The 18,141-nt window shown below is 33.7% G+C and overlaps 1 protein-coding gene across 1 annotated transcript in view; it reads right to left on the reverse strand.

The window, feature by feature from the left end:
* The window catches only part of LOC113226757, a 94,727-nt gene that overhangs the window by 38,809 nt on the left and 37,777 nt on the right, over positions 1–18,141 (reverse strand). Inside the window, exon 7 of the mRNA XM_026459490.1 lies at positions 16,130–16,163. Coding sequence (XP_026315275.1) covers positions 16,130–16,163 — 34 coding nt within the window. The remainder of the gene's footprint in view (positions 1–16,129; positions 16,164–18,141) is intronic.

Here is an 18,141-nt window from a genome sequence, read left to right on the forward strand (position 1 = left end):
AGTATTGGGGTTTTATCGTTCCACTATTTTTGTTTTGTTTTATTTTATTCTTTTTTTTTTATTTTAGTTTTGTTTGTTTTATTTAAAGCAATTATATGACAGACACAATCATGAACTTTATAAAAGCTGAATCTCGTAATTGCCAAAAGTCGAAAATGTAATGATTATGGAATACATTTACTTAAAATAAGCTTAATGTTGCAGAAGTAAGAAGAGCAAAAATCGTTCAAATGTTGAAACATCTATATAGATTTAAAACTAAATAGCTTTAGCTGTTGCGTGGACCGCAAAAATGGAGCAAAGTAGCCACCAATCGTTACCCACGTGATGGAAAACGTAACAGTGTGTCAACATCAAAGATGGGAGGATGAGCTGAAGCTAACTGCAGGATCATGTTGAAGAAGAGTAGCTCTTGATAGAGCGCACTGGAAAGGTCTGGATGAGGCCTACGCCAAGAGGCACGCTGAGTTAAGAGTTATAATGTAAAAATTTAAAATGCAATGTAAAAAATTGTAATGTAAAAATATTTGTAACTCAGATTAAAAAGACTATGAAGTAAAATGAAAGCTATAGTGAAACAAAAACTTTATACAGCTTCTGCGTGGTTAGATGAGAAATATCTATGAAGTGATCCTATATTAAAATGAATATTATAAATGTGACCAAATGTGTTATCGATTTCAAAAGATTGATTAAACATTACTACTCATTCGTAATTTAAAAAATCCCATTGGCCAGACCAGTCTGACTAACAGGAAACACTGGTTAAATGTATCTCATGAGTAGTGATTTCAATTTTGACAATTTCAAGTACTACCTATTTGCTATACGTGGGAAATAAAAGTATTATTAATTAATAAGTATTTTGTTTACACAATTTACTTGAATCACACTTTTTTACCTTTCGACTGTTTACCAACAAAACTCTTTAATGTTTACAAATTTAACCAACATTTTTTAACTATGAAACTGACACTGCCGATGGTCTCCATAATTTTTATATTATTCTTATAAAACTTGCTGGCAAAACACAGCAGTTAAAAAAATGGCAATTAAACAAGATTTTTGAACTATGAAGCTGGCACTGCCGATGGTCTCCATAATTTTTATATTATTCTTATAAAACTTCCTGGCAAAACAGCAGTTAAAAAAATGGCAACCAAGTTCTCTTTGGCAAAAAGGTGTGCATTTAATTTCATAATCATGAAATGTGCTGATATTAGAATTATTATTTATTAAGAATTCAGTCCTTTCAGTCACTCTTTATTCAAGCAAATATGGCACATATTTGTAATTGAGTGTTGTTTATGCAGTGAAAATTTCAACATCAAAATCATTTCAACATTGAATAATTTACTTTAAATATAATATGTCACAGGTTTTTTAATTTCTTTTGAATTAGAGTGAAAATTAGATTTTTTTTAATTACCTAAAAATTCTATACTGATCAAAATCCTATCTAACAATATGTTTTCTACTTCTACTTCCATTTCGGTTGTAGAATCAAACAGAGAAGGAGTAGCTGTTGAAGAAACTTGTCAAGAAGAAAATATTTCAACTATCGTCCTAGCACTTGTTGTTTCCCTTATTTTATAATTTGTACTCTTGTCAACCATTTTTACTTCACATTGTTTTGACCCATGTATCAAAAAAATAGATTGGATACTTCTTAATGCAACCAAAAAAATTTTTGTTATAAGAATGCTTCATAGCACAAGAATGATATAACTAATTAAACTTTACAAGTAATGTGCTAGTCGGAGATGTACTGGGGACTACACAAACCCTCCATGTTTTCTTTTTTTGCTGTCATGCTGATAGTAGGTTGGAATGGAATAGCAGTTTTTGTAATTCACGGTCTTTTGATTCACTTGGATGCTGAAAACATTATTTAGCTTGTAATAGGTCAATTTACAACCATACAAATCAAACTGTTGAATTCATACCTCATTTAATATACTGATATTGCGCAGCTTGACTGTGCGATACAGTTTTTGCTCATATTTCATAATTTTCACTTTGAAACAGTTCACCAAATCTTCGGTCAGCTATAAAACTAATAGAATATTTATTACCTCGGAAATTTCACAGTAGTACTAACAGTGAAAAGAAAAACAAAGTGTTGTTTTATACAGACTTATCAACTTACTTCAAAGTGATTTTCACAACAATAAATAGTAAAGTTTGTTTGAAAGTTTGAAGAACTTGGTACTTGGTACTTGGTGTAACGGGCTGGTGTCCGCAACTCGACGACAAGGCGCCTATTTTGCGAGTTTGAAGTATCTCACGTTTACTTCACGACACCACTGAACAAAGATCTTGTTTGGATTATTTATTGAACTATTCTCGTAGGTATAAACAAAGCACTTTCTGTATTCCATACTTGTGTTATATTTGATATTTTGTTGTATTCCATAGCTGTGTTATATTTGATATTTTGTTTCCCGGCAGCGAAATCAAAAGTTGCAAAGATAGTAAGGTTATGTTTATGTTTACAAACGTTGATGAAGTGACATTTAATTTTTTCTTGCGTATTTTTCTTTGCGTTCGGACAAAACATTATAGAGCCCCTGATGACGTCATTGAATGTCAAAGTTCAATACTATTTTTTGAAAAATAAAGAATCTCAACGTAATATTGACAAATACATAAAAAATATTAATCAGCAACCTTATTCCTCGAAATGGATTTTGAAACAGAGTTTGAAAAAAATGAACAACTCTAATTGTCTGTAGATGTAATAAACTAGACACTCAATAAACTATTGTTTTTATAAAGGAGACGTTTCGGTGCTATTTTGTTTTGTACTACGATGACCGACAACTGACGTACTTTGAAATGTTCAATATTCATAGAATCATTTAAAATTTAGTTGCAGAAATTAAACAAACACTATTTTATTAACAAAGTCACAAAATATTTCCGATATAAAATGTACCACTTTGAAGTTTGGAAAATACCTGAGTAATATTTAAATTTGAAAATATTATCAGAGTAAAGATAAGAAAGGACAAAGTATCATTTGAAGAACCGCCCACTGCAAGTGTTTGCATAAAAAAGCACACAGTAATACTTAATACTATAAGGGGACAACACGCATTCGTTTTTTTTCTTTCAACTGTGACATTGGCAAAATCATCAGTTCTCATATTGATGGAGCCATAAAAATAAAAAGTGAAGTGAAATAGGCGCCTTGACGTCGAGTTGCGGACACCAGCCCGTTACACCAAGTACCAAGTACTTACTATTAGGGGAATGGTGTACGAGATGATCCATGGAGGTAAGATAATCCTTTTCAATTGTAGCGAAACTAGTAACGTCATCTAAATATTTTCTTCAGTAAAATGTAGGCCTCATTGTGCCCTCTCATCAGTCAATTCGTAATAGCGATGTGAGTGAAGAGTTCATTTTTGTGGAAAAAAAAAACAAAAATTGTGTGCGTAAGATCTAAGGTAAAGTTGATTAAAAGCTTAGGCAACTTCCATTCTAAGCAATCAATTGCTAAGATTTTTGTGTTGGTGGCTTTGTACAATGCTCTATTTACTTTTTTAATGGCGCGGTGACAGTAGACAGCATACAGGTTATTTTGTCGAAAAAAAAAAAAAAAAAAAGTAAATTGGGGCAAGATGATTATGGTTTTGGTGTACGAGATGATCCGTGGGGATCATCTTGTACTGTGTATATTGTTAACGGACTATATTTAATTTGTATGTTTTTCTGAATACTGAAACCTCCTAATTTAATAGCTTGCAATACGAATAAAATAGTAGAAAGCTGGATTTCGTTTACATGATCGATCTCGATTAATAACAAATATAAACGCTTTTTCTTGTTTTAGACCAGGCCGCGTAATTGTAAAAAAAAACCATTCGTATTCGGAAGTCGGGTCAGCGGAAGACTACGATCTAAAGAACTAGAGGCGTAAAAAGTAGGACGCTACATAGATCGGCAAGTAAAAAGTTAACAGTAACTACGCGTTATGTCATGAAGAGGAAGCAGAGGAAAAATTCCTAATCTTCGATTTGATTTTAGAGGGGTATATCCACTTTAAAGTTAAAAATAAAATATTGTATGAGTAATTACACGATATATTCAAGCATAGACACTAATTAGAAACATAAAAGAATAAAGTTTCCTCGATAGATAAAAATCACGAAATGACCTCTAATTTTCACATTTTTTCGGTTAATCCTCGAAATGCTACAGGTTATTAGGACAAAAATTAGGTAATTAATTATATTTATGCATGATCGAGAACTGTCACTACGGATTTTTTTAATCCTTTTAGTTTTAGAGTTATTCTGCTAAAACTAATTTGGTACTTTTAATGCGCAAAATTCAACATCTCCTGTCGCATGTCACGCGAACTTCAGGCATATATTTATTTCACAAATTTGGGCTTAGCCAACGTCAAAACCTTTTTGGCGTGCTCCCTCTTAAAAAGACCGGTTAAGGGTGAAAATAAAGGGTCTGTCAGTTCAATGAAATATTTAGGTGAAAAAAAAACTGGTTTCATCGTTTCATCTTGGACACCCCGATGTCAAAGACGATCCTTTAGTAGGGTTTTAAAAATATTCAAATATAATAATGAAACATCAGAAAATAAAACGTTTTTAGTAAGACAACATGTAAATAGATAAATTTTCTATCATTCAACGTTTTTACATCTGCTTTAAGCTGAATATCTTTTAAACTACCACAATTCTCCCTTAAGGGGATCATCTGGTCATCTTTCCCCTATTGTTGCTAACGATGGTCTCAAGTGGAAATACGCTGTGCTTTTGCTAATTTTGTCGAGTTGTTGTTTACGTAATTTTAATAATCACTATTTCTTTGCAATTTCGTTGTTTTTATCTATTCGATGATTAAAAAATTACAACGACAATCTTTCTTATTATTGCTACAGTAAAGTGTAAATACGAATCATTGACCTACCAATAAATGGACGTCGGGTTCGCGCTAAAAAATGTCCGCACCGACAGGGCGTTAAAATCGCATACAGAGCGTCAATCAAGCCACAGTTTTCGTTTATTCGACTGACAGCGCGGTTGTCAATTATGCAGTACCATATAATTTTCCATAGTCTAAGCATATAATAATAACTTGTAAAAATTACTGCAGTAAAATGTAAAAACAGGATTTTGTATCATATTTTCACTAAACAAATATATTGTGTTATCATAGTTACAATTTAAGTGTTATTTTGTACAGTTGTATAGTATTTAATTTATATATAAATTATTCGTAAATATAAATTACTAAAGCAAAGAAAACAGTTAAATAGCGAACTGTCCTTTTTCTACACATTGCATGCGCAAAAGATGGAAAGAGACCCATTACGTCAATTTCAAGAAGCTTATGTAAACTCCTTGGTCATTTTCAATTGCACGAAACATAAGCGATTGAAATATTTGAAACAAAGAAACTATAGAGTCGCGTTGATTTTAATCTTATTTTTAAAATTACTTTTCATTAAACGTTAGCAATAACTAACAAAATATTGTTGTACTCGTTTTATGGCTTGGAATTACCTATCAGAAGTCAGAAAATATATTTTCCCGAAAAAACGTTAGCTCGAATTTTCATAATGTCTAATATATTTTTTTTAGGAAGATTACAAAATAAAAGCTAATTTTGTCTTTGTGAAAAGCATCAAAATTGCTGGAAAGCGTAACGGTTTTATTATAAATCGGTTTTCGGAATTACGGATATTTGAGTTTACGTTTAGTTGGAATATCGGTACATTTCTTCTAGTACACGCTTATTTTCACATTCGTAGTAATATTTGTAGGTATGTATCTACCCAACTCTTTATTATTTCTTTAAGTGAATTTGTACAAAATTCGACTTAATAATATATATAAAAATTAATTAATATTTACGATTATTACTATTGACTACTCCATTACACTTGTGTTCAAGTAATTTTCAGTTGAATCTAAATATGGTGCATTTTGTTTCGTTTCCAGTAGAAGCTAAATATGTCATTTTTGGGCCCTTAAATTGTTACAAGCAAAATTAGGCAGTATTGCAATGACGTTACAATTTAAATTAAATGTCTTAGTTTTTTATATTTCGTTTCGTGTCACCACGTTTGTATAGGTTAACTTCGGACATTTTTTTCGTGGTTTTTGTATTAGACCCGACGTCCATTTGTTGGTAGGTCAATGATATGAATACAGAAAGCAATCCAGCCGTATCACCAAACTGGACATGGTCTGAAAATGTAATCGTAAAGAGCATTACAGACTTATCGCTAATATTAACCTCAATGTGCTAAATGCAAAATAATAACCCAGAAACAAGTTTACCTTTGCGCTGATTCGTGATCACATTAAATACTTCTTTATTAAATTTACTGACTTTTACATTATAATTGCAACTTCTTGTCTTTAAATGCACAGACGCTGGATATATTTAGTAGTAAGTAATAACAAAACATTAATTCCTAAATAATCCTGATATCCAACACGGGTAAGTTTGCTTCTAAACTTTTTAAAGCTTCGTGCTGACCGAAACCCTATGAGGAGTTTCAGCAAGATACATTCAGCGACCACACCTCTCTGCCCTTATCCCATTCTAGTGGTCATCACAGTAAATCTTCTTCCACATATCTCTACGAGAGCTACATTTTACAACGTTGTTTGCTTTCGTCAAATACATGTCACTTATCATCACACAATCCATCTATATTTCATTTTCTCATGATCTCCGCAGTGACTGTCCATAACAAATGGTTAAATCACATATTTTCCGACACTTGCGGCAATTTCCTCTTACAAACTACTCATTACACATCAACCCTTCTGGTGACTAGACATCTCAACATTCCTATTTCATATTTTCCCTTAGAAACCAATACTCTTCTGCGATTTGATAAATGAAGAGTAAAAGCATTAGACGCTAAAGGAGATCTCGAATGGCGAAAGAGTCGCGGAACTCAGTCTATTTTTGTTTTATGTTTTTCAAAGGATATCATTTCTTTGACTAGGAGCTTCCACATGAGGATTACGTAAGCTCTTTCCGCTTCCTTTATTCCTACATATAGCCTAATTGTAACCACGCAATATATTTAAAAACAATTAATTACAGGAAACGAACAATTTTCCTTTTTCTAACTCGATAAATTGTTTGTATTACCCAGGTAGTTGAAAGAAAAACTCCTTAGATAAATATTTTAATTTCATTTTTTTTGCCTTTTTAGGCATAGAATTTTCCAATAGAGTTCAATCGACCATCAGGTAACATCCTGGTAAATGCCAAGAGGGTATAGCTAAGAGCCAAGAGGATATAAGATAATACCAACACATCCTTTGGGCACTAATTGAATAACAAAATGTCTGTATATATATATATATATATAATATATTATATGTCGCCAGAGCGACACTGTGGGTAGGTGAGCTATATACCTACCAGAAAAACAGAACTTTTTTTGCAAAAACTCTACTCTTTGTAGTCTACTTGGCTCCAGATGGTTGTTATTTTTATTTTTCGAGTATTCGAAATAGTTTTTCCAGGTACAGCAACTAATATTTTACTGAGAAATATCATAAACTATGAAAAAAGTGATTAATTTGGTATACCTCGTACCCTTGTAAAAAGTTAAACATTAACTTTGAATAGCTAGTGTGAAAAAAAATTGTATGAAACTGAATTTATAAACGATCTTAAAAACTACTCCACTTAATGCAGAATCAGGAATTGTACAATACTATTGAAATTTTTGACAAGAACTTAGTCATTTAATTTTTTTTCGACATCCACACCCTACTAGCCGAATTAGTTTCTAAACAAAAATTGTGTTAAATTATTGAGCTTTATGACTAACTACTCTGTCGCTAGGCCCCAGGCAGTAAAAAATGAGCGAGAGGTATGACCCTTATTTGTTATCTCTCTTACGTCGGTATCGGTCGGCAGGTGGGATCGGGTCGGGTTGGGCCCGTAGTACCCGTTAGTACATACCTTTGTGTTTTGTGCTACGTACGCGTTTTTCGTTTTATCGCTGCTTCCGTTTCTACACTTTCGACGACTTGGCATCACTCTGGACTTTGATTTGATAACGATCGGAAAAGTTCTTTTAGTAATCATATCAACAACTTGGCATTACTTTGGACCCTGATTTGCTTACTATTTGGACCGTGTTGTTTGTGTGTGATCGACAGCTGCGCCTCCGGATACTGCCTTTATACAGTTAAAATATCAGATCAACAGAATATCGTTGGAGCAAACCCCGAATTCACTCATAGTGATTACGCTGACATGTACCTAATTTACGGCGAAACATTTGGTTTAATGCAAGATTAGAGAGATGCAAGAGGAGAGTATGCTGTAAGATTTCTTAGCCGTAGGCCACCGACCCATGAGACCATAATAAGAGTTGATACTGCATACAGAGAGGGTAGGAACCCTGGCCATCGTGGTGGAGGCAGACCTCGTACCGTAGCAGACGAAATAGTTTTGCAGGAAGTGTCAAGAGATCCGTCCACTTCAGTTCGCCTGATAGAAAGACGAACTGGCATTTCAAAGTCTACGGCACAGCGAATTTTAAAAAGGCACCGATACGACCCATACCATATTCAGAGAGTTCAAACTTTACTGCCGAGCGATTACGCTAAACGCGTACAGTTTTGTCAACTTCAAAAGCCTCCTAGTTAGCACCTTCACAATATCCATAGCTGGCAGTTAGAGAATCCGCACGACAGAAGAGAAGATCGGTCCCAACACCAGTTTAAAATTAATTTATGGACCGGAATTTTCAATGGGGAAATATTTGGCCCAGTTGAACTGCCTCCGACTTTAAATGGCGAAAATTATTTAGAGTTTTTACAAAACCATTTGCCAAACCTTCTCGAAGATGTGCCAATAGCATTACTAAGAAGAATGTGGTTTCAAAATGATGGGTGTCCAGCCCACTAAGCTCGCGACGTCCGAACGCACCTCGACCAGACGTTCCCACGAACATGGATTGGCCGATTGGGACCAATTTTGTGGCCACCGGGATCACCTGATCTGAACCCCCTCGACTTCTTCTATTGGGGGTGCTTAAAAGATAAAGTTTACTCCAAAGCTATCACTACAGAAACCGAACTACGACGACGAGTCTATGAAGCAGCTCGAGAAATTCCTCAAATGAGTTTGAGGCGTCTGAGAAGCTCATTCGTCAAAAGATGTCGCATGTGCATTACAGTCAGAGGGAGTTTGAACACTTGCTAAAATATCTAATAAAAATTAAATTTTTTAAATTTTATTGTTTTATTTTCCATTAAGTAAAAACGGCGACAAATCAAGCGACACACAAAGGCACTCTACCACGATATTAGTACCTAAATCCGCATGCTTTTGGGAAGTTTGATTTGTCACAGTTTGTTTGTACCAGTTCAGAGAGAGAAAGAAAAGCCTAGTAACTATCTCACTCCTTTATTACGAATACAACGTAGGAAAAAGATTGATGCGCCGTTACCTAGCGCTTAGCAATTAATTCATTTAAAAGTTTAAATTTAATTTTGTTTAGAAAGATTAGGCTGGTAGGGTGTTATGACGAAAAATAAATTAAATGACTATGTTCTTGTGAAAAATCTCAATAATATTGTATCATTCCTGATTCTGCATTAAGTGGAGCAATTTTTAAGATCATTTGCAAATTCAGTTTCATACATATTTTTTTTCACACTAGCTATACTTGGTACTTGGTGTAACGGGCTGGTGTCACACTAGCTATTCAAAGTTAACGTTTAACTTTTTACAAGGGTACGAGGTATACCAAATTAATAACTTATTTCACATTTTATAACATTTATCAGATAAAATATTAGTTGCAGTACCCGGAAAAACTATTCAGGTTACCTGAAAAATAAAAACAACTACCATCTGGAGCTAACCCTGGCAATAGTAGCAAAAAACTCAACAAAAAGTAGAGTTATTCCAAAAAAATAAAAAAAGTGCAAATATCTCGAAAACTAAAAGACTTTTACTAAGGTCAAATTATTTTTTTCTGGTAGGTATATAGCTCACCTACCCACAGTGTCGCTCTGGTGTGTTATTTTTGGGACACCCTGTATATCTATCCTGATCCTGACTAATGTGTATATTATGTGATATTTTTATCTTAACTCTACTAATTCGAGTTGTCTTACCAGACGTACGATCTTTGGTTACTAATCATAGTATACCTGTATATGTATATAATATATATAAATGTTAAGCCGTAAATAATACCTGTGACAAATTTGCTTAATGCTGATTGGGACACTTAGTTCGGGGAAGGGGGTATAGTCGGATATAACAGGGAAGTTAATCCGAATGAAAGCCCCGGTCGAGATCGAAAACCGGTTTTTCAAAATAGAGGTCAGAGTAAATATACTATTTCGGACAAGCTATCGTGTGGCAAAGGGGGAAACAGCGAACGACCTTGGAGTTTGCCACATATAAAAACCGCTCCGTGGAGATCGCATGCGCGGATGGGGTCACCTTGACAACAAATTTGGCAGACTCGAGTTCAGTAACACCATAAGAAGACAAACCAAATTAAACTCTGTGCCTTAGGTATTAGAAACGGTGTATTGTTTTGTTTTTAATTTTCACGCGTTAAGCAAGATTCAACCAGTAGAAAGTAACTACATTATTTTTGCAACGGTCACTTGTAGTCACACGTTGCAAAAAAAAGTAGAATAGCTATTATGGTCTTCAAAAATTATTATTATTCAAATTTATACTAACAATGCAAATAAACTGAAAATATGCCGAAAGCAGTAAATTCAAATCGTTAGCAAAATTTTAAATAGGTAACTATAATAATTATAAAGGTAGGATATTGAAATTTATTAATACTGCAAATAATTTAATATTGCGCCGTGAAAACTACAACAGTTAAAATTAGAAACTATTCACCGCAGAAAACCCCCATGACAGAACTTCATAAATATCCCGATTGTCAAAACACCACTCTGAGGTCGAGACATTTAAACGAAGCGTAAGCAATTTAATTTTGCTCTAAAAAAATCATGAAATTTAGAAAGAAACTAAAATATTTCAATAACATTCATCTCTCGGGATTATTTAACTTGTTTATAATAAAATCCAGAATGACCCGAGTTATATTAACAAAAAGCAAATAATCACAAAAATAAGTTACTGAGTGTTATGAACAAGAAAAGAAATCACCACGACACAGAATCTGTGTTATCTGATAACAGCAGGAGGGCGTTTTATACACGAGACTGTGTGCATCTAGGGCAAAGAGGGACATGCTGCCGCCAAGGCGTCCCATGACCATGAAAGCACACGCTAAATACGCTCATTATTCCACAAAAATAGAACTCATTTTCATAAGTGAGTGTATTACACGTCGCCCTAGCTTTTAAACTTAAGTGACGATTGTCCTGTTTCAAATCAAGGTTAAACCTACGCGTTCTAAATATATGTAATGTAATGAAAATAGACCAAGATAAATGTGTACATCTACATAACTATACACGATGAAGTGACAATAATTACAATGTGCAACAAACACACAATACAGGAAATAAAAAAGTGTCTTGTTTTTGTAATTCATTAAAAGATTCTGTGCCATTTCTCATTTAATCATTGAGGCATGTATAGGGTTTCTTGTATTAATCCGCGCAATTGTATAAAGCAAACAACTTAGAACATTTTTAAATATTTTTTTTAGTATTACTAATCTCTAGTAAATTTTCTGACTGTTTAGCATTAAAAAAACTGACAAATCGTAAGTTAAAATAAAGAAAAATATTGCAAAAGTTATTTATTAACAAATATTTTGTGACTACAAATTGAAAGTAAAGTTAGAGTACTACGAAGAAAAGTTTATAAAAGTCTGTTTTAAAAATATTCTCTTTGATGTTGCCATGTAAAATTATTTAGTAGAAAATCGACAGACAGGCACACTGAATATCGGACATAGAAGACTTCATAATTACATTTCATAAATAGTGAAGTTACCTACTACACATCAAAGAAATATCAACGCATCAAACCCAGTACGATATCATAACATCAATGAAAGAGAAATGGCACGGCACGCAAATAAGAAATAGCATCATACAAAACACATGAAAACGAAATAGCATCAGCAACTCGAAAAACTAAAAATTATGTTTGAATATTTAACACTATCCAGGCCAAGAAGGAATGAAAGTAATGTAACCACAAGCTCAGTAATTTTGATCACACATGCCTATTACAAATTGATTGATTATTCGCAACGCAACGGGCTTACCATTTCTTATTCCACCGACCGACAAACCGACGTTTCGGGCTGGACCTGTAAAGGGCCCGAAACGTCGGTTTGTTTGAAAAAACAAATGTACGCTATTTAAATCCATTAGTATAGTTTCATTTCCTAAACGCATTTTCATTTTGGTAACTTTCGATATTGGCACCAAAATTTTTTTTTTTAATGAAAACTATCAATTAGGCTGCTGTTGCTCAACACAAAACTGAAAGTAAATAAGATATTAAAAAAGTTGCTCGTGAATGCTCGCGTATTCCGCGGAAGATTTTGGCTCGTATCTAGTTTGTACGTTACACAATTGACCTTAAAGTTCACTATGCTATGTACAATATCGTTACAAAAATTCGCTTCCATTCCGTTCCGCGGCAATATAAATTGAGGCTAAGGGTGAATCCGGTTTTGCTATTTCCGGTAACCAATTTCGATAACACTTGGCAAATAAATGTAATTCCAAGAACGTTTGAGATTTTTTTTTATAAAAAAGTTATAATTATCGATTACATTGTATTCGAATGCCGCAAAATCCGCACCAAATAAAACGGGGCTCTATGAATCTAGGTTTACGGTAAACCTGACGTCTGTAATGTCACTATAACATTCAACTACAATTTTTAACGACATGTTTAAAATACATTCTATTAAAGGCAATCATAGGAAAACATTCTTAGTTATTATTATGCAACAGGGTTCATATAATATATTACGTGGTAAGACGTTTCCAAATGTCACCTCTCTAAAATGGTCACAAAAAGTTTGTTAAATAGGTACATAGTTCAGAAGGGTGCTGTGATGTTCACACGTTATTTTCGCCGCAATGCGATACGAAGGACTACTTGTACGAAAGGGTTCACATAAGAGTCGTCACGAAATAAAGGAAAGGATGTTTCAACTTATTTACATTCATCAGTCATTATGTATGGAATGGACAATATTTATAGTTGCAAACTCCGATCTACTTGAACGTACAGATTTAAGAATTTAAGAATACCGGTAATCAATTATCATTTGTGCATCGATCTATAATTTATATTTTTAGTTGAGCAAACAGTATTTAACTAGGTTTTAAATTATAAATTTACGGAAGTTGGACATTACCTACATTAAATTATAAGGGTGCGTACGGGTCTAGCGTTGTGCCATCAGTTCGCGTGCCGTTCGCGCGACACGTATTATGCTTGCTTGCCGAGGTGCATTTAACTGCACGAATGCAGCACGCGTGCAGCGCACATTTAACGCGTTCGTGACGCATTCGCCAGATCTGTACGCACCCACCCTTCAAGGAAGAAATCGAACTTCAAATCCAATTCCGGAATTTGATCAATGTTTATAAAGACTTGGCTCTTTTTATTTATCGTATATTTAACTTTTTTCATCAAAGTCAGATATAGGCTCAATAAGACTGATAAAATATTAAAATGTTTGATGTACATTGAACGTACACGAAACGCACACAATTACGTATTATTCTGGACACAATAGAGTTAGCCACCTGCACACTTTTGTTAATTCGTTACCTGCCCCACAATAGCTAAACAACGTGGTTTGAAATGTCTACGTGATTAAGCTCAGCTACTCGCACAGATACCAAAACATACAAAAATGACTGATGTGCGTAACTGGTGAGTCTAGCAGACAATCACCTCGAATAACAATTGCGGGATGGCCTTAAGAAATGCAAGTGGTACAAGAAGTTAAACAACATGCTATAAACTATAACCATAAAATTAACTATTGTTGTTAAGAGGAACTGTCGGAGAGACGTGAGCTATGTACGGCGCGGCGTTGTCCAGGTGTGGACCATTGTGATTTAACAAGTTTGTTTACTACGCTAACTCAATGCGTCACCATAGCCAACCGACTCGTCCATGTGCCCTACTGTTACAACGTAAACATACGGCGGCGTGCTCCCGGCGCATACTAAAGGTCCGATTCAACGCTAACTCCTAACCTCTAAATGTCACAACTGCTCAACGCTAATTATCACTCGAACGCATAGTAAATAAATAGTCACAATTCATCGTCGTTATAATTATTTTTGCTGCTCACACGCGCGACACGTTACTCTCTCGCGGCAGTCGTGGGAATACTAACTTAGTAAAAATAAGCAGAGAGCGGGAGGGAACGAACGAGCGGTCACAAGAGAGGAGGCGCGACGGGGCGCGTAGCGAGCACACGACCTACCATTCTACTAATTCAAACGTCTCTGAAGCGTACGTTCTCACTTCTGCCATCTAGCTAATATCGTGATATCAACGCTTATCTAAACCCAATGCCATTGATAATAACTAAAACAACACCTTTAATTCTTCGTACTCAACGCGTGCTGTTAATTAGTTATCATCTTGAGGTAAACCGCATGACGTTTTGTAGAAATTCAGGACAGCAATGAACAACACCATAATTTGGCGAAATATTAGGATGAGAGTGATTGATATGGTGAAATTTCAAAGAATTGTGCTACTTCTACTGACACTATCTGAAGTAGCTCGTGGCAGAAATTAACTTGAACGCAAAAGCAGAAAACATTATAACCTGGCACAAGACTTAAAACAGTAAATTGTCTTGCAAAGACAACGACGACGTCACATCTCTGAACGCGGCATAGTATAAATAAACCTTGTCAGATGAAAATAACACTATAACCAAATTCAATGATATAAAAATCATGGGTTTAGTAACGGAGAAAAATTCTTGATACATTGTTAGTATTTAATTTCATCAATCATTCAAAACCGGCAACAGAATTATGTATTATTTTATAAGAAACTATATTTTGAAGAAAAAAAAAAACAGAAAAGACGCGGCGTAATAAACAGTAGCAAACTGAATTGAAAAACGCTACGGGTCACTAAGGTGAATATTTCCAAGTAACATATTCAATATACACGTAAAACCTACGTCTTTATTTAACCAATAGGAAGGTATATTATTATATCCGTTGCCAGTTATAACGTGTTAATATTCTAAATGTTTTCCTTATTTTTTGTACACGTACACATTTGTGAGTAACGATGACCTTAACAGCTTTTGATTTGATGATTCAAATACACTTTTTTGTTCACAAGTATATACATATATGTATAATATATACATATATGTATATACTTGGTTCTGAAACAATTGAGAATTGCCTTGTGTTAAATTACGTACGAAGACATTACATGAAATGAATCACGTGTTTTATTTTATTGAGTTGTTCAGTGTCATTACTCGGAGACATTCTAAATATAGATCAAAGCAAACCTATACCTTACTAATGTTCCATGTTATTTATTTTACCCATCTATGAACATACTTCTTGGACAGTTTTATTATTAAAAGGGATTGACCCTTATTAAAAGGTTATATAAGGTATGTTGAACTCAATACTTGTAGTAACAATATAAAATTCTACTTAATAGAATATTTAAAACGCAAGTACGCACCTAACGATGTCTCGTTTACTTAATGTTTTAAATGCCCTGGCTTAACATAATGGAAAATTTTATTTATAATACTTAACGGAATTACAATACACACGAAGCTAGATGATTCAAGGGTCTTTAGCGCAACATTTCGACGATAAAATTGTCGTCACTTTATCATAATGAATTAGTATTTTCCACGTGAACGGCAGATAAAAGGTACAGCAACATTTTTCACTACGTAATTTTTTTAAACTATCAAGATAAATTTTGTTTTAGCTGGGATTCGTAAATTCTAATTTCGAAATTCGCTGAAGAGAAACACAAAACTTAAAAAATCACGAATTTCAAAAGCAGGTCTTGCAAAAAAATTAGTTTGTTTGAAAAATACGAAATAATTATAAAAAATTCTGATTGAAGATGAAGTTTTAGAAGAGTGGCAACTCTTTGTAATGTCAAGATTGCAACTTACCTGTTGTGTAATGTTGTTGGTGTGCAATGGCTCTCTGCAATAAAAACGAAAATATAAATAAGTAAAAAAAGCATACCATTCAACATTTCTTTTGCATGAAAAAAGTTAAAAATAAATAAATAATTGACTCAACTAAGCATAAATTAACAAAAGGAGTACATTAAGTTCAATAACTAGCACTAATAACTATTAGCTCCGCCATGACTTTTCGGTGTTCACGACAATAGCAACAAGGTAGAAAATATAGAATGTAAATGTAAACACTTAATAGTAATACGATGTTTTCGTGTTTTTTACGTAAATAGCACTAAGAAATAACAACCATAGTACCACTCGTGATGTCACAAGTTCATAATGCTTTGGGACTTTAGTATTCAAGACAATAAATTGAATAACAGACATATGCTTGGTCAATCTAAGAATAAGTTATGGGTCATGCACAACACACCTAAAAGACGGCACTACATCACTATACTTATTGTGTGCATAATTCAACAAAAGTTGGCTTAGATCATGTACCAGGCATTTTGATATTTAGTTTCAATCGAGCAATATGCAGCTATTTCAATTTAGTTTTTCTACACTCGCTATTATAATTACACTTTACGGTTTCCTTTTCCTTTAACTGATACATGTTTCTATAAGCCAAAATAGTGACTTCACTACATACATTATTAGTATGAATAGAATAGAATAGAATCGTTTATTTCACGTTATCAATGTCACAATATTGCAATTGGAAATACAATGTCAAGGGATAACTATGATCGTCAGTAATAAAATTATAATAATAATAATGAATATAAAATAAAGTAGTATAACTACTGCTTGTCGAATAAAATAAAATTAAAATTGTTTCAAAAGAAACTCATCGACACTGTACAATTCAATATCCAATAAAAGGTTTTTTAGTCGGGTACAAAACGTTTCATCGTTTCTAACACTTTTCAGGTCTGTGGGTAGATGTTCGTAGAATCGGGGACATATTACCCGCGGATTTCTAGTTGCAAGTTCGGTACGGTGGGCAACGGATTTTAGTGTTCCCGCAGTAGTAGTGAATTAATCGTAATTACTAATATTACGGGATATATTATCGGAATTGTAAATAGATTCCAGGCATTTATAAATATCCACAGCACATAAAACTGCTTACTCGAATAGAAACTCGAGTACAAAAGATAAGACAAAATATTTAAGTGCTCTGAAAAATATGAAATTATAAAATCATTATACGTGATTGGATTGTAGTATAGTATAGTGTAGTATAGTGCAGTGGGTATATCTAATATATGAAATTTCGTATCTTGTATCTACAAGATACGAAATATCTACAAGATACGAAATTTCATATATTAAATATACCCATTATGCTTTAAAGATTAAATATAAGTGCTCTTAAATATTTCTTGGAATATTTCGAACCTAAAAAGTTCCTATTAATCAAGTCTGGAATACTCCTGAAACTCTAGGACTTAAATTATTCAAATTTTATAATAAACAAGGAAGAAAAAACATTACATCAAGCTAAAGTCGGCGAAGCAAACATTAGACACGATAAATATAAACCGTAAATTTGGGAAACATTGCATAGATACACCGTCCCTTTTAAAAAAACAACCCTATGATGGGCTGAATTAATTATTATTATCCCTTTTAGCTTGAAAATGGCCGACAGCATTTGGACACATATACGCGGCTGAGGCATTAAAAATAATGTGCATTTATTCACTTCTGTGAACAGAATTGTTGAATTCAACTACTTACTAGGTATTTTTAAGGTTATTACCACAACCATCACCCGGTGATCAAGAAAACAAAAACCCTTACAAAAATCCAGGTTATATCATTATTGCAAAACGTGGCGAGACGTCTTTACAGAAAACCATAAGTATCTGTTACATGTATGTATATACGAGTAGTTGACCTTTATCGGATAAATCCGGAACGAAACAACATAGATATCTCTATTTAAAGTATATAACTAAATAGGCGTCTCTTAGGTCCGGATATAC

Source organism: Hyposmocoma kahamanoa, unplaced genomic scaffold, assembly GCF_003589595.1.
Source record: "Hyposmocoma kahamanoa isolate Upper Pololo Valley unplaced genomic scaffold, ASM358959v1 100021, whole genome shotgun sequence".
Taxonomy (NCBI): Eukaryota; Metazoa; Arthropoda; class Insecta; order Lepidoptera; family Cosmopterigidae; genus Hyposmocoma; species Hyposmocoma kahamanoa.